Here is a 24,639-nt window from a genome sequence, read left to right on the forward strand (position 1 = left end):
TAATTCATGTCATTCACAAATAAAGCCACCTAATTTAATGACGTCAATGGTCTGTGCAGTCCCGTTCTGTCACTATTCACGTCTCTTGCTCTCTGGTAAACCGTAGGGTCATTTGTATTCACGTGAAAGCAGTGATTGCTCATCCAATTTGGTGGCCAGAGGGTATGGATTTTTTCATCACTATGTTAAAACAACAACAACAACAACAAACGCTACACGATTATTGAAACTATTTTGCTAAATTACAATGCTATCACAGGCCACTCTGTACATCAGAGCATGAGCGCGTGTGCAGCACTGCACTTGTGTTGAAAAGGGGATTTTAACTGCGTAAAGGCTTTGAAAAAAACCACACGGTTTGAAATGGTGATTTGTATTCATCAACTACATAACAGTCAACATTCAACTGATTCAATACAGTAAAAAAAAGGAAAATTGCGTAGCCATACAATAGTGTGCTCATGCCACAGCCAGTGGATACGCCTATATGAGAGGAAGCTCGAGAGGGACCCTCCAGAGGGTGTTTGGCCTACTCTTCCAAGGTGGCCAAACATCTTGAGTACAGGACTGGCTTTTAGAGCCTATGTTTTAGGAATGTTTTATCGGGATGCTAAGCGTGGTGTCATGGTTGGCACACTGTGCTTGCAATCCAAGTGGCCAGTTTAATTCGTTCGATCTCCCAGCAGTTGAAACAACCGGGAAAGTTTATTAAATCCCCTCCACTCGCCTCTTGTTCACCCAGCAGTATAAATGGGTTCATCACAGGTGATCGGCACGCTGCATGCTCTTATCGGGTCAAATGTGGGCAATCCCACCTCGACCAAGATGTCTGGTCAGTGGGGAAGAGTAGGCCAAATACTTTCTAGAAGGGGCTCACGAGAGCTCTCACTCATGAGGGCCCGTCTGCTAGCAGGAGCAACAGCAAGACATTATAGGGTTGCACCTTTACCTTTACGCTTTCATGCAAATGCTGACGCCTCAAATTACGAACCAAGACTGAACAGGTGACCAGCCATGAAATGCCACAAAATGTTCAATAGCTAACAATATTAGTTTTTACTCAATTATGACATTTACCTAAATGACTTGGTAGAATATTTCATTATAGTAAAGCTCCGATTATCACGGTTGGCTACGTATGGTGCGAAAGAAGTTCACAGCATACATACATAAACACATTGAGGATTATGCTATTTTGTTACATGGATATGGCATCAGTAAAATTCGATTTATTGAAAAATGAATTTCCACATGAATGAAATACACAGCATGTATTTTTTTGCTCATGAATAAAAAGGCTGTGCAACCACCCCAGTCATTTGTGACCATGCATGTCGAGTAACTGCTTGCCTGAAACAGGATACTGTACTGTGCTGAATCCTACATGGTAGAACTTCTCTCATCCATGATGATGTGAGGTTCGAACATCACAGATCCTGTTTTCCACGATGTTTTCCGAGTATGTACTCAAGTGACACGTGAAAAACATTGCGTATTACAGGCAGGCCATGGAAATGGTTAATATGAGTGTTCAAGAACCATGCAGGCTCCGCAGATACGAATAAGGTGACGGATACGATGTGTCCTGTTGTACGTCTGTACAGTAGACATGTCGCTATGTTTTTCTACTGTTGCACAATGCTCAGAATACATTCACCACCACTTCCAATTGAGTGATGGCCTTAATTATACCAATTAGAGGGTGAGAGAGCAGTGCACGTGGGATTTAAGTCAATCTCACCGGTGTCCCACCATCCAGAACCATTCTTGTCAATTGATACTCAAGGGAAGAGCTCCCAAACAAAACACATATCACAACTTTACAGAACTGGTACCTCACACAATACTGAACAAAGTACATCGCACCCAGACGTCGTTATTACATCTGTTATTTGTTGTTACAATTTCATAACGTGAGATTGTAATGCCATTTAAAACTTTAAATTTTAAGAGCAACAATATTTAAGCATGTTAATTACTAGTCATTAATGTGATGTTATCATTATAAAAGATTGACATATTCTTTGGGTTAATCGGTAAAGTCACGTAGATAGAAAAAATGATAAAACTAAAATAATAAAAATGAAAATAAAGTGTATAAAAATAAAAAAAATATCACGACGTTTCAATCGCAACACAAGCAATCGTCATCAGGAGAAAAAAATAGGGGGAAAGCTGCTGAAGCAGGCTGTTTTAAAGGTTTGAAATGGGTGTAGCCCAAGGGTCATAAACGAAGTGGGTGGAGCTAGTGATGTTAAAGTGAGAAATTTGCATGTGAATGTAAGATCGGAGAGCTACCTCCACGATGAGGGCACGGAGGTGGCCATTGTATTGTGAGAGATTAGCATGTCAATGTAAGATCAGAGATTAGCAGAGGTGGGACAAAGTCATTGTTATGCAAGTCCAAGTCGAGTCGCAAGTCATCAAATTCATGACTCGAGTCTGACTCGAGTCCAAGTCACATGACTCGAGTCCACATCTCATAGGTGGGACAAAGTCATTGTTATGCAAGTCCAAGTCGAGTCGCAAGTCATCAAATTCATGACTCGAGTCTGACTCGAGTCCAAGTCACATGACTCGAGTCCACACCTCTGGAGATTAGCATGTCAATGTAAGAGATTAGCATGTCAATGTAAGATCGCAGAGCCGCCGCCACCTCGAGGACACGAGCAACGGCGGCTGTGTTAGTGAGACATTTAATCTGTTAATGTAAAATCAGAGATTAGCATGCCAATGCAGACATCACTTACCAATCTTCCAATGCCCAAATAATTAATGGATTCTGATCTCTTTCAGTAGCCCTAAGACTATCATATGAATTCTACTTCTGTATGGCGGGACCAGTATTTAAATCGATTTAACGAAAACATTTTTTTATTTTACTAGGTAAGGCCCACCGAGCTATTTAGCTCTTTTTCAGAAGCAACCTGGCCACAAATGATAGCTCGACGAAGTGGCTTATCATGTGGAAGTTTATAGCAGCCCAATACTCTAAACGCATGTTTCTAAATGTGGAGGGTAAAACCGGACGACCCATACAAAAATCCACATGACCATGGGGGAGAACATGCATACTCCAAATATACAGGCGTTGAGGGTCGGGATCGAACCCACGACCTCCTATATACCAGGCAAGGTAGTTTACATCTCACCACCGCGGTGCCCGTATTATCTGTAGAGTATCCATTGTTGATGGTAGTGGCAGCCAAATAATGGAATGCATTCCAGAGGACATTCACAGGGGAGATGGAACGATGATATCAGATCCTGTGCTCGATGGGCGATTACACTGCAGGATTGGGAGATTTGTGGAAGTGGGGAGGCCATCAGTACATTGACCGTATCTTCTGCTACTGCTGTAGATGGATCCATTGCTAACTTCCCATGATGTGGCGATTACCAATTGGTATTAATTTTCCTCACCACTGAAATATGAATGTTACAGAAATACAATGTTCTCTGGATTGTAAGACATACCCCAAACTTGTGCCTCATGTCAATAAGGTAATACAGTATAAACTGGAAAATGTGGATGATAATAATAGTACAATTAATCACGTCACAGTGTTCATCTCGTCAATATGACAATCTCCATGGTCAAATTAACAATCAGGCGATGAGTAACCTTAAGTGAATGGTGAAAGAATTTATTATCAACCCAAAATTAATGTTACTCAAATTCTGGAAAGCATTTTCTCAGAGCTCACTGTCATTATTTTCAAAGCTCTGGTGCATATCAACTTATTTGAGCCCATGGAGCATATTACGTCAATGATAGTACGTCAAACACACGTGTAATGTACATTAGTAAGTTTGCATTCAATAGTATAAGCCAGTGCATGAACTCAAAGACCTTTTCAAAATAATTACATTCAGAAGGATAAATACCAGTGTCTTCTCAGATCGATTCTGTTTCTGTAAATCAATACTGACCACAACCCAAGGTCATATAGGAAAGTGTACAGTACAAACTGAGCAATCATTGGAAGGACATTATCAACCAGTTTAAGTCATAATTGGCTATGATGTTCCCATCCTACCACCTTCTGATGTTAGTTGTGTTTAACACCCATTTCAAACCTTGCACTCTCACAGTCACTTCGCGCGCCGATCCCTTGGTTGCGGCGCTGCGATCTGCCATTAACATGCTAATCTCTCTTTAACATGCTAATTTTCACCTGGCAGCCCTTTGATTGGTGGAAAACCAACCACCGTCGGGTTGGCTACCCACCACTTACATTATAATTGGCTGCTGATATTTGGGCTACGCCCATTTTAAACCTCTTTAAACAGTTTGCCTTTGAAGCTAACCCCCCTTTTCCTGAAGACGACCGCTTGTGTTGCGATCGAAACGTCATCGTTTTTTGTTATTTTTTGTTATTTTCTTTGAACCTATCTACGTGACTTTACCGAAAGACCCAAGAATATGAATTCCTGCAGTCACGAAAGCTTTAAGTCAAAATTTAGTCCTACAACAAATTAATTCCAGATGTGTACTGGTAATTTCAGATTTAAAGTTTAAGGAAATATAAAGGTAGTTTATAGTATTATCTGATGTCATGGCTATTAGGTTAGTTATATAAAATACTCCAGGACAAGAACTGTAATTCCAGCACAAAACTAAACTTTCGTGCCACTACAGATAGTAGATACATTTTTTAATGACTACAACAAATTTGTATTGGAATTTCTCAAGTAATATTTGTAATATTTAGCCACATATTTAGACTACGATTTGTTTTCATGTAAATAACACCAATATTCTGAGTTAGTCAAATCTAGACTCCGAGTTAAATATTGTGTAGCGTACAACAAACGTGCAATCACAGCTTTAAGCTATTTGTTTGCTTGTGGGAAAAAATAAACTAATTGTAGATAAATCGACTTAACACACATTGGGTTTGATTTCTGTTCATGTAACGTACTGCTTTCCTACTTTAAGTGGGGAAAAATTATACATTGGCAGGGATAATTTGGGTGTTTATCCACCTGGACATGAATTGGGCTTTTGGCGTTTTATTGCAAGTCATGGGCGCGAAAATACTTCAGACACGTGTATATCATTACAATACGCTCACATGAGTACATTTATTTATGCAGTGCTGGCAATGTAGCCAAGGTGCAATGGGGATAACATTGCACTATGAACTTGGGAACATGACTTCACCAACCCATCTTTGACTAGCGTGATGAAGCACAGTCAAACAACTCCCAGGACCAACACAATGTCGGAATACTACCTGTATTCAGCATTCAATTGACAAAGGGCTAAATATTATGTTTCATGAATGTTTAAAAGAAGTCAAATACAACATTTGAGTGCGTGAGTGTGTGTTTATTATTGGGTAACATACGTTCATGACAAATTGGACGTCCCATGTCAAATTAGTTAGACGGTATCTCTTAGAGGTCATGGGCTATGACTCTCCATCTAGAAATCCATGCTAGGTTTCTGGTTTCCCAGGCATTGTGGTCAAATAATTAGACAAAAGAATGGCACGCATCAACAAAACGCCCATCACATTTCATGTCAGGGCCATCCAGAGGCAGGGGCAAAGGGGGAAAATTTCCCCTGGCCTCGAACAAAAGCGGACGTCACAACAAGCCTGTTGTTGTGTCGCTAATGAATAAGGAGACACCATGTGGCAATCTGCCCGAGACTCCAGGAACCTCTGGGCGGCTATGATTAAAGTTGCACAATAAGATGCTGCATTTCGCTGTTTACATTCATAGAATGCTGTGAAATATACCATCAGATTACAACCTGATAGAGTTCATCACCTCAGTATTGAGCTTAAAAAAAATACCATGTTATAATAATGGCAATCACAAGTGGCATTCAACACAGTATTATTCAAGCCAAAATAAAAAAAACGTAACCCGTACATGAATAAGACTGCACCAGAGGAAAAATGCATGTTTATTTAGCTTGTCCCAAATGATAACTGCAAGAGAAACCTGGGGCATTCGTCTGCCAGTAGGGGGGGGTGATTATTGTACAATCACAATGGAGTAATTTTACGAGTATATTTTTAATTCGGCAAATTTTGACCGTGACGCCTGCACACAATGACCTACTCTTGCGAATGTCATGCGATTTTTAACGTCCACTGTAAAACAGATGGCAGGTAGTATCACTTGGGTCGTTATACTCGCAGTCATTATTATAATCAGTAATCAGGGTGACCACTGGCTATAAACCGTGAATCTCTGCAACGACGGTAGACGCGCGACCACTGGGCCGCATCACAACCTTAACATATCCTGGATTTGAAGCTTCCCTGCTGTGATTGTCTCACCTGATGACGATCCGTTGTGTTGCGATCGAAACGTCGTGATCTATTATTTTCTACCTACGTGACTTTACTGAAAGAACCAAAGAGTATATATCCTGTCCGGACTTAAAACTTTCGTGACTGCAGGAATTCATATTCTTGGTTTTTTCGGTAAAGTCACATAGATAGAAAATAAAAATAAAATAAAAATGTTTATGAAGATAATAAATTGAAAATAATAAAAAAAAACCTACGACGTTTCGATCGCCTGATGACGATCGCTTGTGTTGCTTTTATTATTTTCAATTTATTATTTTTATTTCCTTTTAAATTTCATTTTTATTTTCTATCTACGTGACTTTACCGAAAGAACCAAGAATATGAATATCATGTCCTGTGATGGGCGACGTTTTGGGCAGTGATCCTTATTCATCGCAGAAAGAGGTTAGAGAGATGGAGTGAATAATAGTTGGTGACAGCACTTTGTTTCTAGATGAATAGTCTTACATTGGCATACGAACAGTTACAGTATTACTCAAGGTAGCTTCAGAATAAAGAACTTGGTAATGTAAAAAAATGAATAAAATATGCTACTTTAATTTGCGTACAGCTGAAACACCAACCCACCAGGGCAAACATGCTTGACTTTTGAAAGCAATAACTTTCAGAGTTATGCAAAGCCTTTTATGTGTTTTTTTAGGCTATATTTTCAATAGAACCCAAGTGATAAGAGCTGTTGTGACATGATTCTCCAGTGTAAGCAATTTGAATGAAAAGCCAAAACAGACGTTTGTCCAATAGACGAAATGAACCATTAAGTTCTCGGAATGGGCGTTGTTAACCCATGCTGCGACGCCTACAGATTACGATGCAAACGGATTGTTGCTTTTGTTTAATTTTAGAAGGGAAGTGCCGGTTAGTGTGTATGTTTATTGTTTTACTCTTAAACAACAGCCACACAAATCAATAAATAAATGTGTAAGTGCACATGTACTTTGGCACAAGATTATATCGCTACGGTACAAGTAACATTTTGAAAATACAAAGTGTTTTGGGCGAGTGGAACAAGAACGACACTCCGATGTATCCAGGGATTTATTTCAGCAGGGGTTTGTCCGGGTTGGTAACTCGGAATATATTTATGCACACCACATTCAGTCTACCACCTGTCACTGCAATGTCAGATGTCTTTCTCCGGTCTATCAGCAACCAGAAAATTAGCAAGTGAGAAATTAAGCTGTGACTCTAACAGTGTCTGTAAATGCGTTTTCATATAAGAATTTAAATGTTTGATAAAAGGGTGCCGCTTGAGTTGTGGCTTTTTTGACTGCATTGTTTTACAACCTTAAATGTACAGTTGAACTCGTTATCCAAGCCTCACAGTATCCGCTTTTCCAATTATCTGCACTCAAACTGCTCAAAATATCATTATGCGTGTTTGCCCGTGGTTCACAGACAGTTCACCCACATCTTCTTATTATCTTGCACTTATCCGTGGATAAGTCATTTGGAAGTGGTCTCCCAGAAGCATGAACTTAATCCTATTATACACAACTTTTTTTGCGGATAAGAGGGGAGTGACCCAAACGTTACATCAAATTTATTCTATTATCCATGTCTATCCAAAAGCATCGACGCAGACGACAGGACTCAATTCGGCTATAATATTGACGTCAACATTACGACGTATAAGACGTATCTCAACAAACATAAAATGTAAACATTTCTATCATCGCTATTTCGCATTTTTAACTTTCTGTGAAGAAATGTGCGAATGTATAATTCAGGAGCTCATTCCTTCTTTAGAGTGCAAAATGCTGCTTGATAGTGTGTTACATTTATTCCTGTAATTTTCTAATTAACCTACAGGGTAATGCAACGACTTCACGATGGTCTGTATACAGTATTTTCCAGCTCAGACGCTTATAGAGCAACAAGCAGAGCTGAGTCGGCGTTTACATTTTACACTTAATTAAGGGGATGGTATATTTTTTACAACCGTAATTTATTTCCTTTGGAAACATGAGCAACAAAACGGTGTATGCGACACGCTCCACGCAAAATTGCTTTCCTCTTACGACGTTCATCTACATCGTATATTTTCATGGTGGCGCAGTGTTAGCATTGAGTATTCCGCACATGTGATGCTGTGCCGTTTTCAACACACAGCCCACGCTTGGTGTCACAGTCAGGTCACCCGACTGCGATGAATTTGTTGTCGTTTACTCGAGGGCTTTTGCATGCCCAGACCACTATCTTAATACAATCATCATTACCATCATCATTCATGACCCATCCACTGCTGGATGAATGGTTCCTGCGAGTCATCGCAAAGCCCTGTGAGGAATTGGCTTCAACACGATGTACTTTGAATAGTGACATGACATCGGCGAAAATGTTTCGTGTAGTTCGTTTACGGTTTGTTATATTAAACCCTTCTATGGCCTAAATTAGTTGAAAAGGTAAAGGAATGATCCATAGTAAATGCAGTATTGTACCTTGTAACCATTAAGAATGGCACAACTTTGGCATTCCAACTCCCTTTAGTAAAGGTGCAGTCTTTCAATGACTTGCTCACACCTCTGCTGGCGGAAGAGCTCTCACTCGCGTGAGTTCTACAGAGCCCCTCTGGGGGGTATTTTGTTTGCTTTGGTATCACTGCATCTATAAATAAACACATTTTTGTTGCCAAAAAGTTGGCAACGAATGCACATTTGTACATTTAAGCCAATATGCAGGTTATACTGCATTCCACACTATGTATTATATGTAAATTACAGGATGCGTACCAATTTGCACACAACTCTCCATTAAAATCTAAACTCCAGTAGTGGTCTTCAAATGGCCATCATTCGAAGACCACTACGTGGCAAAGTCGCAGCCGTTTTGGCGTAAAATCGGATCCATTCCACGAGTTTGCAATTGACGTGCAGTTAATTCTGCACGAAAATCCATCCATTCCACCGCCACTCACGCCACGATTGTAGAGTGGCTTGCCCAAAGAGGGCAGGGTTAAGGGGGCATGGCCGGTGATGGAGGTAAATCTCCTTCACCGTGCAGAATCGGATCAATCACGTTCCGGAAGAGTGGCTGCGGGAAGCGTGCTGAGAATGCGTGGTTGCCCTCGTCCGCACAAATGCACGTGGCTGCCTGTCGCCTTCCAGTCGACAACTTGTTTCAAAATTTCCAAACGAATATAGATATTGCACTGTGTTTGAGTTGTACGCCTTCTGGTGTCATCTGGTCCAACACCAATGGGGACTAGGCTCTAAAGAAAGCCGTCTCGGGTGTGGACCAATCAACTTCAAGGACAGTGCATATTATTATCATTATCATAGTTGCTTCTTTTTGTTTGCTTTTTTTACTACTTGTGTTGTGGTTATTGCAAACATGATGCCTTGAATAAAGGTGTCAGTTTTGTACCAGTTTAAAAGGGTAAAAACCTATTACTAAATATAGAACAGGTTTTCGGGTCTAGACGGTGTGCACACATCTGTAACCCAGTGCTTTGGAGGCAACGGTTGGTGGATCATCATCAGCTGCAACAGCAGCACCACAAACATTATCATTACTGGATTATAACCACGATCGTGTTCGAATTGTTTTCATCGTCATATAACGTCATTATCTATTGCCGTCAGCATTATTGTTAAAAGGAGCGCTCGGTCATGTTTGGATTTATGCCAGGATTTGGCAGCTTTTGCAGAGCGGCACAAAACTTTAGCGAAGCCGGTTGTAATGTTCAAAGAAACGTCGTACAAAATTGTAAAAAATTTCGCTTTCCTTATCAAAATTCCGATTTGCTGAAACCCCAAAATCAATCGCCGCATTTGCCCAGGTGACAACTTGATTTGCTAGGCTTTATCGGGTGGCAGAGGGCTGTACTTCGAACTGACATCATATGTACACGATGTGAACCAAAAAATAAAGCCCAATTATGAATCACTCGCGCGCGTGTGTGTTGCTCCACTCTTTGAGTGTACCGGGCCTGGCACAGGCGCTGTGGTTATGTCACCACCACTTAGTGGCGAATGGTGCCTGTTGTTGTTATTCTGCTCGACACCAAGGTGTGGAATTGCAGCGTTAATTGTAGAGAGAGTGTGTGCGTGTTCGCGTGTGATGGGGAGCTGTGGCGTAGCGGTGAGCGCGCTGCACTACGAAACCGGCCGCACGGGTTCGATTCCTGCTCACGGCCACCACCAGAATCGGTACTGGGCCTCCCCTAGGTCGACTCAGCCTCAAACGAGTACCTGGTGCGATCTGTAGACATCAGCGCTGAGAGACATAGGCGGCCAGGCGTGATGTTGACTACTTACCCCCCTCGTGTGCCGGACCGGCCTTCATAGGTGCGTGCTAACAGCACTTGCCCCAAAAGTCCGTGAAGGCTATACAGGGGGATCATTGTCTTTGTTTTGTTTGTGCGTGATGGACAGATCGCGGTTTGGTCAGCGTGGTGCATGGGTGTGCGATGTCTTCATTGCGAGGCCGAAATTTCTATCGAAACTCCTCCAGCTGTTGATTGGCTGACGTTTTTAGGTTTTTTGAGGAATGAAGCTCCAGCCATTTTGCTTGGTGAATTGAGGCAAATAATTAGTTAAATTCGTTTCGTGCAATCACGTTTGCAGACTTTCTGGATTTTGACAGAATTTTACAAAAACGTTAAAGTCATATGTATGTGAATTGGGCCACTGGTTCAAATGGCCGTAAAAAAACAAGTCTAAGTAACGTCTTGCTCAAATGAGCATTGAAGACAGTGCGCCTGTCCACAGCCCTGATTAGTGGTAGAAATTTCACATTCCGATGGCAGGGACCAGTGTATTCGTAGGACAACGACTGTTGCCTTCCCTGCAAAAGTGGTACTCGTTTCATCAACCCTGGACATGTCTGGGTTGAGCCAACCCCCAACTAGGATTTGAACTCTTAAACTTACACCTGCCTGTACGAATGGGCCCTTGGTTATACAAATGTCTACGAATCCCAGCTACTTCAATACTGCACTAATTATTCCAATATTCTGTTATTTCAGAGTTGTATCTTTCATGATTTTACAATAATTACCTGCATGTATCAACTAAACTATGTTTTTATTTTACCAGGCAAGGTCCATAGCTCTTTTTCAGAAGCGACCAAGCCATGAATAATAGCTTAACGAAGTGGCATCTCATCACGTCTTTAATTGACGGCAGCCAAATAATCTAAATGAATAATTGCTCCTGAAATGTGGAGGGAAAAAACAGAGAACCTTGAGAAAAATCCACACGACCACGGGGAGTACATGCAAACTCCAAATATACAGGCGTTTGACGGTCGGGATCGAATCGATGACCGCCTGCATACCAGGCGAGGTAGTTAGCACCTCGTCACCGTGGCACCCCATGTGAATATGTCTTGAGGAAACATCATTATTTCTAACTGGTTTCTTTTGGGTTATGTCGTGCAGGTGTGACACCATTTGTGACTATATATCTTCACCACCATACAGAGCTAATCAAGTCAGGCGTTTCTCGTTCTTCAACATTCCTCCGATTATGGTGATAAACCGAATCAATTGGTGTGTGTCCATCACGTGATAACTTAATTTGCTTGGCTCTGTCGGATGGTTGAGGCTAAGTTAAAACAAAAACGGACATTATACACTGACGCGATGATCTAACTCAAATAAAAAAAACACACAATTATGGATCACAAAATTGGTCGTGAAAGCCGACGTATACCATTCAAAAACATGTTACGTTGCAAGTAAAGGAATTATATTGATGTAGTCATATACAGTAGTGTGGAGAAATCGCAGCGTTGTCATGTAAAATAAGAGCCAAGCTACAGACGAGAATATAAAGGGGACCTCACTCTTCCTCGCCTACAATGCGGAGAATCACGAAGTTAGACAGTTTTCACTCTTTGATAAAGGCTTGAAAACACAATGGCTCTTCGAGAAACTATCCTGTTCATTTGATCCAAAGGGAAGAAAGATAACAGTAAAATAAGTGCATCACTCACGCTTGAAACCGCCAGTATGCGTGGTAAGCGTTTATCACCACCACACTGTGAAATAATGTAATTACTCCATACAATATCCAGAGTGGGATGTAACTTGACATAAGAGGTAGCCTCGGGTAGTAACAACATTGTGCACATATGAGCTGGGCAGTGTTTAGAGATAACCTTAAACAAATTGTTTGGTGATCCTGATATGTTAGCAGTTGCCCACCAACGCAAATAACAAAATAACACGTTTGGCAATAACACTTTGGCATTAAAAGGAATATATATATTTTAAAATATGTTTTAATCCGCATATTTTTGCTTGTAGAAATTATATGTTCATTGTGGATTTTCAAAAACATTGCAAAACAATGGTGTTCAGTTTGCAAAGACACCTTCATGCGAGGAAGGATAATCAATTTGCAGGTAACGTATTACAGTTATTGTTAAAGCCATTCTTCCGATTTTTCTCTACCTGGCCTGATAGACTGAGAAATTATAAAACCAATATGGATTTGGAAATTTATTTAATAATTGGCTATAAATAACGGCAGCCAAGGACTGGAACGTGTCTGAGAGGAAGTCCATTGAGGAGATGGAGCAATAAAATCAAGTCACGTGCTGCATAGATTTTTGCATCGTGGGATCATGAGGGTTGGCGGTAGCATGAGGGCTTCATCCAGCAGTGGATTGACCATGCTTGGATCACGATATGATACTGCACAGTACTGAACCATTTGCAACTTGTACATTTCCTTGCATTGTAATATTAACATTGACAAGAACAATTCACCGATTAACTCTCATTGTTTTTTAAGTTAATGGAAGCGGCAATATTGCACCGTTTTCATAATGGCTTATGAAAACATGTTATAATACAATGTTTTATAAAGTATGTACCAATTAGAATATAAATATATATTTAGTCCTTTCCTCATCCCCTGCTTAATTCCGTTCATAAATGCCATTGTAGTGGACCAAACAACAATGTACATAACACGAATAGATCACACGTAAAAAGAGAAAATTATATCGCGTGCAAAACTCATTTAAAATCACATTTTTTTTTTAATATCGATGTTGGTAGCTGGGTTCATATCGCAATGTGCTAAGCGGTGTGCCACCACTCCCCTCCAACTAGAAGTCTACGTGAATATCAATAACATTGCACTTTTATCAAAGAGAGAGAATATATGAAACTTCATCATGATCACCATCATTACAAATATTCAATCCAGTGCTGGTGTAAGGCCTCTTACAAGCTGGCCACACCTCTCATGATCCTGCGATGTAACTATCAATCAATGTCCATTTTTAAGAAGTGCGATTTGCAGTGTATCAAAACACTTGTACAGAAAAATTAAATCAGAAGAAAAAAGTATATCAGCGATACCAACACAAATTAAAACTCCAACTAGCCACCTGCAATTTAACTTATTTCCTCGCTCCGTATGGCAACTGCGGTTAGGGAAATAACAACTGAGTTTCCAGTGTTGTGACACACTAGATTAATGATCTCTGTATTCACCATTGTAAGTGGGAACTTCCTGACAATCAATGGCAGGGCCAATGTTCATGTTCTGCACAATGAAAACATTAATGACAAAGAGTGTCTCAATGAAATGAATACATTTCTGTATGTTCATTTTCAGTAGTGAGAAATAAAAAGCAATGTGAAAATACGAACAATATGGTCATTCAGTTAAATTATTTCAAGTTTATTTTGTGAACACAGAGACCAGGAGTCTAACGTAGAAAAATCGACCTCGGTCACCAAAATAAAAAAAGCAGTAACACAAACTAAAGTACAACAATGAATAAATTATAAATCAGATGAAAACATAACCAAATATAAATCACAACAAAAACAGCCGCATTAAAGCGAAAACATTGAATTAATCATGAGTCAATATTTAATTGAATTAAATCCTGCAATTAAAGTTGGCGGAGAACAACTAATTTTTAAAACAGGTTCTCGATACATTGAAATAGTTTCATGTGATTATTGTATTATTGTAATAAATTAGTGGGCTTTTTCACCAAGCCTAATACGTGTCGCAAGTTTAAAGTGATTTATATGCCGAGGCAGAATAAACAAACACACACTCATTATCACAATATTGTATTGTGAAACACATCGTATCCATGTGCCGAGTACCTACTCTTCTCCATACACTTCAAACTCTCTGCGGAAAATGCAATTTGCACATTTAATGTATGACCCTGATATTCTGGACTCATCTGCAGATAAGAGCAGTACCGTAATCGAGAAGTGGTGAAAAAATATTCCAATCATCCACAGTTATCCGATGATAATGAGTCAGTAGAAGTGATCTCCTGGCAGCAACAAATTCATCTTGTTATCTGCTGTTTTCTGTGGTTAAGAGGAGTAAAACCCAGAAGCAGGAGCGAAATCATAATATTTTCTGTGTTTATCCACAGACAGGCGCCTAGACGACACAAACAATCTCCCCGGATAATAGGATTCGTGACCAAAGCCCCTCGCATTCAGAACGCTGGGTGTAATGGTCCGCACACTGCACTTGTAATGCAGTGGTCGCTGGTTCAATCTACCGGCGAGGCAGTTGAAGTAATGTCCACCCGGCAGTATAAATGGGCAAACCACAATTAATCGATTGGCAGATCGCGTGTGGTTGGATAAAGTGCCAGTACTCTGACCTCTTCCAGAGGTCGCAGTAGTTGAAACAATGGTACAAGTTTCTTAAATCACCCCTCCCCTCCGTCCCACCCCGGCCTCTGTTCACCCAGCAGTATTAATGGGTAAACAACAGTTTGTTGATAGGCAGCATGTGTGTGGGGGTGGGCAGTAGAGTAGTGGTTAGCGCATTGGGCAACGAACCAGTGACGATTATTTGAACCAGTCCTGGGCCTCCCCTAGGTCGACTCAGTCTCAAATGAGTACCTGGTGAACATCGCCACTGGGGAAACAAAGGCGGCCGGGCATGGTTCAGGCCACCCACGTCCCTTGTGTGCGGTGCCAGGTGCCAGTCGTCATAGGCGGTAGCTAACAGCATGTGTCAAAAAAAACATCTCTAAGGCAATATGGGGTATCTTTGTCTTGGGGGCTAAAGTGTGGGCACTCCCAGCTTTTGCAATATGTTTGGCCAGTGTGAAAGACTAGGCCAAAATACCATCTCGAGAGGCTATTGTGAGCTTCCTCTAGTGGAGTCACTTCCACCAGCAGTGGCACGAGCAAGTAATTTCCGGGACTGAACCTTTCCTTAAAAACTTTTTACCCCCAGCTCACTATTGACACTGTCAGGAAGCAAATTAAGGGTGTGTCGTCGTCACATTAATCTTTAGCGTACAGATGCACACATGCACCATGTGTGTATACTGTACAAACTGATGTACAATGTGGACGATAAAAAAATGCAAACAATGTTGATGGGTCTTCTTGGTTCTTTCGGTAAAGTCACGTAGAAGGGAAATAATAATATATAAAAAAAAACATAATAAAATAATTCTCACGACGTTTCGGCCACAACGCAAGCAGCCGTCCTCAGGTGAAGAACAGGTCTGTCGGGAAAACATTCAGACGCTGTCTTTCCGACAGACCTGTTCTCCACCTGAGGATGACTGCTTGCGTTGTGGCCGAAACGTCGTGAGAATTATTTTATTATGTTTTATTTTTATTATTTTATTATTTCCCTTCTACGTGACTTTACCGAAAGAACCAACAAGAAGATGAATCCCTGCAGTCACGAAAGCTTTAAATCGAAATGTTGATGGGTGTTTTTTTATCTTGCATAACAATGCTTCCACTCACATTGCTCACGGTTTACAGGCTGCAATCTTTGACTGTGGGGTTAAAACATCTCAGCCTTGCACCTTACAACCCAGAACTGGCCCCTGGCAACTACTGTCTGTTAAAATAAAACCTCAGGGGATAGTCTGGGTTTTCTCATTTGTTCACAGAGAATCATACAAGATGTTGTTTTAGAAATGTAATTTTTGAGGCACTCTGGATATATTTTTGTTTAAACCGAGGTTTAAAAAAATAAATAACGGCATGTATTAGTTATAGTTTTCGTTCTATACGATTGTGCACCATCGCCAATGTTTAGGCATGTACTAGGGATGTTCCTGATTTTCAGATGAATCCAAAAAATATATATATCAGAAAATCTGGCCTCGATCCAGAAATGTTGTATGATAAAATGTTTTCTTTGTTTTGATTTCATCAGAATGTATGACATCACAGGGAATGACGCCACATATTACATCACATTTGTTTTGTTCCTGTCAAATTAGTGTCACATGGAATCGGGTGACGTCACCAGTGTTATCATGAAGACGCGTTAAATTATCACGTAATGTATACGATCCAAAACCCTCATTATATCTGCAATGGTCCTAAAAAATGTTAAATCCAAAATGTTTAAATTGCAATCTTATCCCAAATATAAATCATAAAAAACTAAATCTTCATAGCACATGCGCTATGAAGAAGGACAATTGCCTGAAGTGCATATTGTATCATTTTCCCTTTAAAGGGCACACTTTTATTGACAAATGTGTTGAGTTTTTTGTTGTTTGTGCTTTTGCACCACTATCAATGCAGCATCACCAAATACTTCACCTTGTAAATAGTGTAATTTACATTGCTTTTAGAGATAACTATTACTCTTCAATTAAAACAATCACTGAGAATATGTGATGTTAGCCATGGCTGGGCAATTAACGCGAGTGTAGCGCATCGTGTGCTAACTACCAGACCCACTACTCCTTCCCAGGTTGATAGATTAAATTGCAACATAATATTAAATAAGCAGATGTATCAATGGCCCTGTTATAATTGATAATCCAAGTTAATTTAGTTTTCTAATACCATGCCAATGAAGGTAAAGTGTCCGAAACGTCTAAATCTATAAACTACATGATACAGCACAATTTGTAATGTACAGAGAATATTTTTAAAATGCAAACATAAGTACAACAAATATTCACATACCAACATTTTTACATTTTTTCTAAAAAGACAACAATAACAAGTAAAAATGATAGATCTATATTTTCGTAGATTGGCCTAATGCTGTCTTGATAGGAATCATGGCAATATTATTTTCCCGATGAAAATCATGATGTTCAAGGGTCATTTTATATAATTGCACCTTTCAATGGTGGTCATTATTGTTTATGACTTATCTTATTTTACGATAATGTGGGAAAAGATGGTGGAATACATTGTTTTATAATTTGAGCGGGTAAGGTCTGTGATACTTGGTATTGCTGAAATGCATGACAACATTTATCATTGCTGACATTATAAATTATGATAATCATTTCCATTTCTTTACACTGTATGCCATATAAGCATAGTAATAAAAGTAATGTTCAGCCCTTCATCAATACATTGCCAGGTGAAGGATTATACAACGTTATTTGAGTGGGAAGTCATAACTGCCATGACCTTCCTCCATTTCATTTAAACAGACAGAAATATATTCATTATGCACATTTCTCTTGACAGATTAAATGGGTTATATTAATATTGCCGCATATAATTTTATCTCAAGACATTTAATATTGCGTACAAAAGATGTGCAGCGTATACATTACCTTCACATGACAGGTGACCATCTCGACATGGAGAGAATTGCCTTAACCTTGTTTGCCATGAAACGGTAGCTATTTTTCTTCTTGGTTCTTTCTTTAACATTCTTTAAGCTAGTCACGAAAGCTTTAAATCGAAAGGTAGCTACTTTCTGCACGCGTAATGTCAATGCCGAATGCTGAATTGGAAATTGCCACAAACCACTCCCATTTGCAACGCGGAGAAGCACAAGTGATGAGTCCCAATACTCATCCCACTAACGTGCAACTTTACACAATCAACGACTGATTTTTTTTTATAGTAATACATTATGTATGTATATACAAATAATGTGGGGATGCTTTATTGGCAGTGGTGCACAAGCACAATCAACAAAAACTCAACACATTCGTCAATAACACCATGTGGCCTTAAAGTATATATAGAAAATCGGCAATGTTTGTGGAAATGGCCCTTCTTGATAGTGAGATTAAACAATTATTTCTAAAAGTTTTAAAATAAAAACGATTATGTGCAATACAAAAATGCTACGTAAAAATATGATCACGTGCAATATGCCTGACATGTGGCCAATATTTATTTATTTTAAGGCAATGGTATTGACGAATGTGTTGAATCATTTTATATATACTGTATAAGGAGCGAGGTGTCCAATATAGCTTAGTATATATTTCCGTGACTTCATTTTGATGGAACTCACTTGTCAATTTTAACTTAAATACAACTCTGCACTGATCAGATCTGATCAACATTCTTTAAGCTAATCGTAATCAGATTTATGATCTGAAACACGTCACAATCAAATACCTGTCTAATTTTATTCCAATCTGATGTTATTTTTTTTCCATTTAGTTCAGATGAGATCCCATTATGAACCGAACCATTTATACACTAATCGTACACCAATGCCTTCAATTGCCCTTTTAAAGTATTATAAAGCATCACTTGCAATGCACAAATGGGGTCAAAGTACATACAGTTGTATGTTGCACTGAGAGGTGCGAGATTTTTATCAGCAGAACATATTTACTGCAGATGATGTTTTATAACTGCAGTAAAAAAACATGCATCCCAGTTTGTACTTGAAATGCCATAATTGGCTTGTTTCTAAAAAAAACATTTGCACAGATTGTAAATAGCTTCACTTTACCGCTCAAAGAACTTCTAGCAGTCACGTGCTTTTCTCAGCATCAATGGTAATGTATGGAAATTGCCTTATTTGAATGTGCATATTGACATTTGTATAGCACGTGTGTTTTGGTGATAATCTGCTGTGGTGGTTAGTTAACAAAACAAAAGCGTTATCATTTCACACATCTAGAGGTATCATTTACACCATTGTCACACCCCCCCCCCCTACCTTGTTCTGGTCCAACCAGTATAGGAAATGGCCATTCGGGTCCACTCGGAGTGTGACAGGCACACCTGCAGTCGAATCCTGTGGAACAGAAGTGAAAGGATGCATGACGGGCGAGCGAGTTAGAAAGCCCCGCAACACGATCTGAACTTCTCTCATCCCAAACTGTATGATGATGATGATGATAATAAAGCAAACATTTCATTGAATTCCTCACCCATTTTTTTCCAGCAACTATCAACGACAAGTTTTTTCACCACCAGAATGTAAATATTAAGGTTTGGACACTGAAAGAGACTATTGCAGATGGAGGTGTCGGGTACAGCAAAAAAAAATAAAAGTGAGTGGGCAAAATAAGGAAATGGGTAAGCACACATACTGATATGTTAATTATTTAGCAAAAGAAAGCCTTATTGAGTCTCAATACGTTTTGAGGAGGATCCTGAAAAAGCAATGTTTTGGCAAAAACCATTAATAAATGTTTTGTTTAATGTGGGAGGAAACCAGAGAACCCAGAGTAAAGCCATGCATACAAAACGTGAAACTCAATACTGCCATACCCTGACCATGCCGACAATACCCCTGCAAGCCCCGGTGGATACCCATCGAAGCGCTCACGAGGCTCAACCTGCTTTGCATCCGAGGTCTGACGAGGTCAGGTGCATTTTGAGTGATCATAATCAGTTCGTGATTTTGTGTTTAGCGGCGATGATATTTACATATTTATTACATTTTCCAGAACAATGTGCGATAACGTGGCATAAAACAAATATTTGGGGATTTTTTTTTTGTTTGTATGTCTATAAAGACAGTATAGTGATTATAATAAATTTGATAATTTACGTAAAAAAAATTAAAAACCAACAAGGTTATGGAGAGGTGATGGTCACAGGTGATGAAGCTATGGAAGGGGGCAGAGTGGGGCTGGCTTATTGCATGGATTAGTGGCAATTGAAAGTTATTTGAATACTTTCACATTACAGCAATTACTTGAATACATCCAACATCGCGAAAACAGGTTCGGCAACTAGGCTTAAAGTGGTATACTGTATAGTTAATCTTGCAAATACGTATTACGAAAATAGTGAATTTTCCTCACATAAGTCCGATTTTACATACATATGAAAATTGAGCAACGGCTTCATTTGAATATTCTTACGAGATAAATTTTGACTTAAAGCTTTCGTGACTGCAGGAATTCATATTCTTTCATTCATATTCTTTGGGTCTTTCGGGGCTTTCTAACTCACTCGCCCGTCTTGTGATCGAAACGTCGTGATATTATTGTTATTATTTTTTCTATCCACGTGGCTCTACCGAAAGACCCAAATAATATGAATTCTTATGAGATGTTAATTGGAGGATCGTGAGACGACTGCAGCATTGGGAGGGCTTAATGTATTGTTTATGCTTATACATCAATTGATGTTGTGATTAAGACTGCCATGCTCGTCAATGCTGCTTTACAGACCTAATGTATAGGTAATGTATGACGCCAATATATATAAAAAGGGCTGAGTGAAGCTATTTTTTTGTTTTGGCAAGCTCAAAGTCTTGTGACAACATTAGGTGATACAGCCACAATGCATCCGAGGTCAGGCAATTGAACCCTGAAGCCAACATCACAAGCTATATGAATCCCCCATGATTACACCTGACGGACTGCCTATATATGCACTATAATACATATTTTATATGCATTACACACACTTTTTATTATTCAATCGCGCCCTTGCGTTTCCTAAAGCGCTAGAGCGAGCAGTTTGAAATCCTGGTCGATTGTTGACCTGGCCAATCATCCATCCGAGGTTGATACAATTAGTGCCACTTTGTGGGGAAGTCAACAGTGGGTTGTCCAATGGAAGACCCCCCCCCCCACAACATTACAATGTGTAATTTCCAACATGATCACTGCTTCAATGCTCATTTGCTAAATAAATCAACTTGTCTTTGACCTGTGTTTAGTTTCCATGAAAACCGACGTTGATAATAATTTTACCGAGGTTGATAAGCTTTCTTTGTGTGGCTACAATGTATTTGGAGCATGCTCTGCTGAACCGATAAAGTAAATGGTGAGCACACTAGCGCTTGTTACATTATGCATTCTTGAAATGTTAACTCATTGCAAATCATGTAGTCTGTTTTTTACCTGTAATTGTTAGTTTGAATCAATTATTATGGTGACCGTTTGTCGATTATTGGATGAAAGAGTTTATGTTATGCATGCATGCCAGATCATTCAGAAAATGTTGCATTGATTTATCAATTAATATTAGCGACTAAGCTTTGCTATACATGCCTCCAAGTGTGCGGGTGGAATTATTGATGTTGCAGGTATTTAATTCGTATACGTTGTAAGAAATTGGTTCACATGACTAGTGGCCGCTATATTCACCACAATAAAAAAAGTGTATTAAATTAAATTGTGATCCTGAAGCACTACGATTCTTCAGATCACCAGGGGTGGGGGGGGGGGCGAATGAATAGTTACAGAAACTGCCTCATTTAATCATCATGAAAATATAACGTGCTGTAGGTAAAGGTTCAGCCCAAGAATAACCTGCTCACATCACTGCTAGCAGAAAGGCCCTCACGAGAGGGAGCTCTAAAACAGTCCCTTTAGGATATTTTATCCTGCTCTTCCCTGCTGCCCAGATGTCTTGGAAGAGGTCAGAGTAATGGCGCTCTATTCTATCACACGCGATCTGCTGATCGACTAATTGTGGCGTACCATTTATACCGTTGGGTGGACAGAAGAACAAGCCGGCGACCTCTGGATTACAAGGCCAGTTGGATTAACTATTACAGCACGGGATATAATCAACTAAACCTTTAAAGTATATTATTTTTTACGTGAACATGTAGAATGCGCTTCACTCAATTTCCAGATGAAAAGCCATCACACGTTAGCCACTCTCACCCTATTATTTTTGGCTTTCAAAAACGTCGAAGTGCCCTTCAACCATGGAAACAAGTCAAGGATCATGTGCTGTATTTCTTATTCTCATTTATTTGTAGTTGTGAAAAAAATGTCATGTGTGCGTGATGTAGTCGTGTTCCCTTTAAAAACAGTCACAGTAGTGTACATATTCAGGTCCTAGCAATCGCGGATGACAAAACATTCCCTTTTTAATTAAATACTGCAAAACAAAGTCATGGCAACAACACAAACAAATCACGTTCGTATTTGTCTGAGATTTTCAGGGAGTGGGACATTTTGCTGTTGTCCTTTGGGGATGTAATTAACCTAGTCTAACAATAGAATTCTAACTTATTAAAGTAAGCGGCAATGACATTTATGCTTTTTTTTATCTTAGCAGTAACTTACTGCTGGGTTGAGGTGAAGTGGAGGTTGTGGTAGTTTGCACGCTGTCTATGAACCTGGCGACCCAAGTTTTGATCCCGGCCACGGCTAACATCAGTGGTGAGTGATATCAGAGCCGATCCGGCCTCCCCTTCACCAACTAATACTGACCATTGTGATGAAGTATGGTCAAAATCCCCCTATATGAAGGCCTTCAATCATGGCGGATTGAGAATGGCTTGGAAAATATTTATTTTAATGCTCGTTTAGTTGACTTACAATGAGTCACATTCCGTGTATAGGCTATCAATGCGATGGTGTATGCATCAGTATCATCATATGCATCAATGTTGTACCTGAATTCATTAAACAATGTTACTGACTACAATTATTTCATTTTAATAGTACTTACTTTATCAATGCTATCTCATCTATTCTAATGCATTTTACGCTCCTTTTTATGACAATTGTCTACATCCATATATCTTATTTTATATTTATAGAGCATCTTCACTCAAGGCCCTTGACATAGTTAAACTACGGTGACAGAAGAGGATGGTGCAGATATTATTCAGACATAGATCCACATATTACAAGATGTTACAAATGATAACTAGATTATACCGCTCCAAAATAACTCGTTTTTAATTTTATTTTATTCAAAACATCGAGTGCCGAGTATTACAGTAACAATGCATAAGCATGCCTCAATCATGATGCTGCATATTGATATTGCAATACCTCGTTGTCTATGTAAAACCTCACCTCGATAAGTAGTCAGGGAACATTACAGAAAAAAATATCATTGATGGCCAAGAATAATGACGAATTGGCAGCCGAGGGATGAAATGTTTTCGAGATGGGAGACGTCCCGCAAGGAGATGGAGTATAGAAATTCGCTTTTGTGCACTGGTGCGAGGTGGATTATTACATCACGGGATTGGGAGAGATGGCGTTGGCTTGGGAGGCTTTCATCCAGCAGTGGATTGACCATGGCTGATGATAATGACAGTTGATGATTCACATTACTATAATGAAGGGCGTGTTTCTCATGAAATTCATCATCGGTGCAAAGGAAATGAGCGGGTGTGGTGACGTGTGCCTATAAAAACACCAACAGAGAGGCAGGATTGGTGGATCGCGTTGAGATCATGTGCTTGGGAAATTCATCCGTTGGGGTAGAAAGGTAGTACGAAAAATGTTTCTGGAAACATCAGTGCTGGGCAGTTACATTTGTTCTGGTTACTTTCGTTTTTTTACACGAAGAAATACAGTCTCAGAATGGCATACTTGAGATTTCATGGGGATTTGCCGAATAAACAGCGCTTTGTGTGCGCATGACATCCTTGCACGATTTAGAGGCATTCTGAACGTTTAAAGTCGGCATTCACAAATTCGCCGGAAGTTTGTTTTCAGTGCATTGTGACGTCACGTGCCAAGTGTTGGCCGTCGCGGGCATTACAAATCATCGACCCCTCTCCGACCAATGCCATTGGTGCCCTGCAGCTCACACTCCTGCGAGGGCAACGACCACGCATTTCAATTTCTGAAACATCAAATGGTCACATGCAATGGAAATGTCTGCCTATACAGTAGACATGCAGTATATATGCCTATGCACACAGGGTTTCATTTCAGCTGGAGCTGTCCGGGACTAATTTCCGGAAAATACTCCCGGCCCTCCTGACGTGGGCTTCGGGAGGTTCGGCATGGGGGGAGAGGGGGGGAGATAGAGAAATTAAGCCCTGTACGTACAGCACGGTATATAAATACTGTAGAGAGGTTTCACACATTCTGGCAGTGTTCGCTTGCATAGAGCGCGGCGGCAGGCATCTATCTGGCCGCTCCTCGGATGAATGGAAAGATGCCACTGGCAGCACAACAACAGCACTTGAGAAACGGGCTGCGAAACCAGAATAGCTGCTTCTTTGGTTATGCCACCCCTGGTCATGCGAAGCGTTTGATGAAGCCATGGTTTCCCCTGCAAAGGGTCTCTTAACACCACGACTGAGCCGCGTTGATCGACGCACAATCAGCACCGTCCCAAGTTTCGAGGCAATTGCTCGCAATGCGTGCAGTGACAATGCGTTGGCAAGTGGTTCATGAGCACGAATTATGAACAATGCAACGCGTTCGTCGATGG

The 24,639-nt window shown here is 40.0% G+C and overlaps 1 protein-coding gene across 2 annotated transcripts in view; it reads right to left on the bottom strand.

Annotated features, from left to right (window-relative positions):
- Nucleotides 1-24,639, bottom strand: part of PLCB1 (phospholipase C beta 1) — a 183,850-nt gene that overhangs the window by 157,012 nt on the left and 2,199 nt on the right. For both annotated transcript variants that reach the window (XM_078858355.1, XM_078858354.1), the window contains exon 2: nucleotides 19,196-19,273. In XM_078858355.1, the coding sequence (XP_078714481.1) occupies nucleotides 19,196-19,273 (78 nt within the window). The remainder of the gene's footprint in view (nucleotides 1-19,195; nucleotides 19,274-24,639) is intronic.

Source organism: Lampetra fluviatilis, chromosome 7, assembly GCF_964198595.1.
Source record: "Lampetra fluviatilis chromosome 7, kcLamFluv1.1, whole genome shotgun sequence".
Lineage (NCBI taxonomy): Eukaryota > Metazoa > Chordata > Hyperoartia > Petromyzontiformes > Petromyzontidae > Lampetra > Lampetra fluviatilis.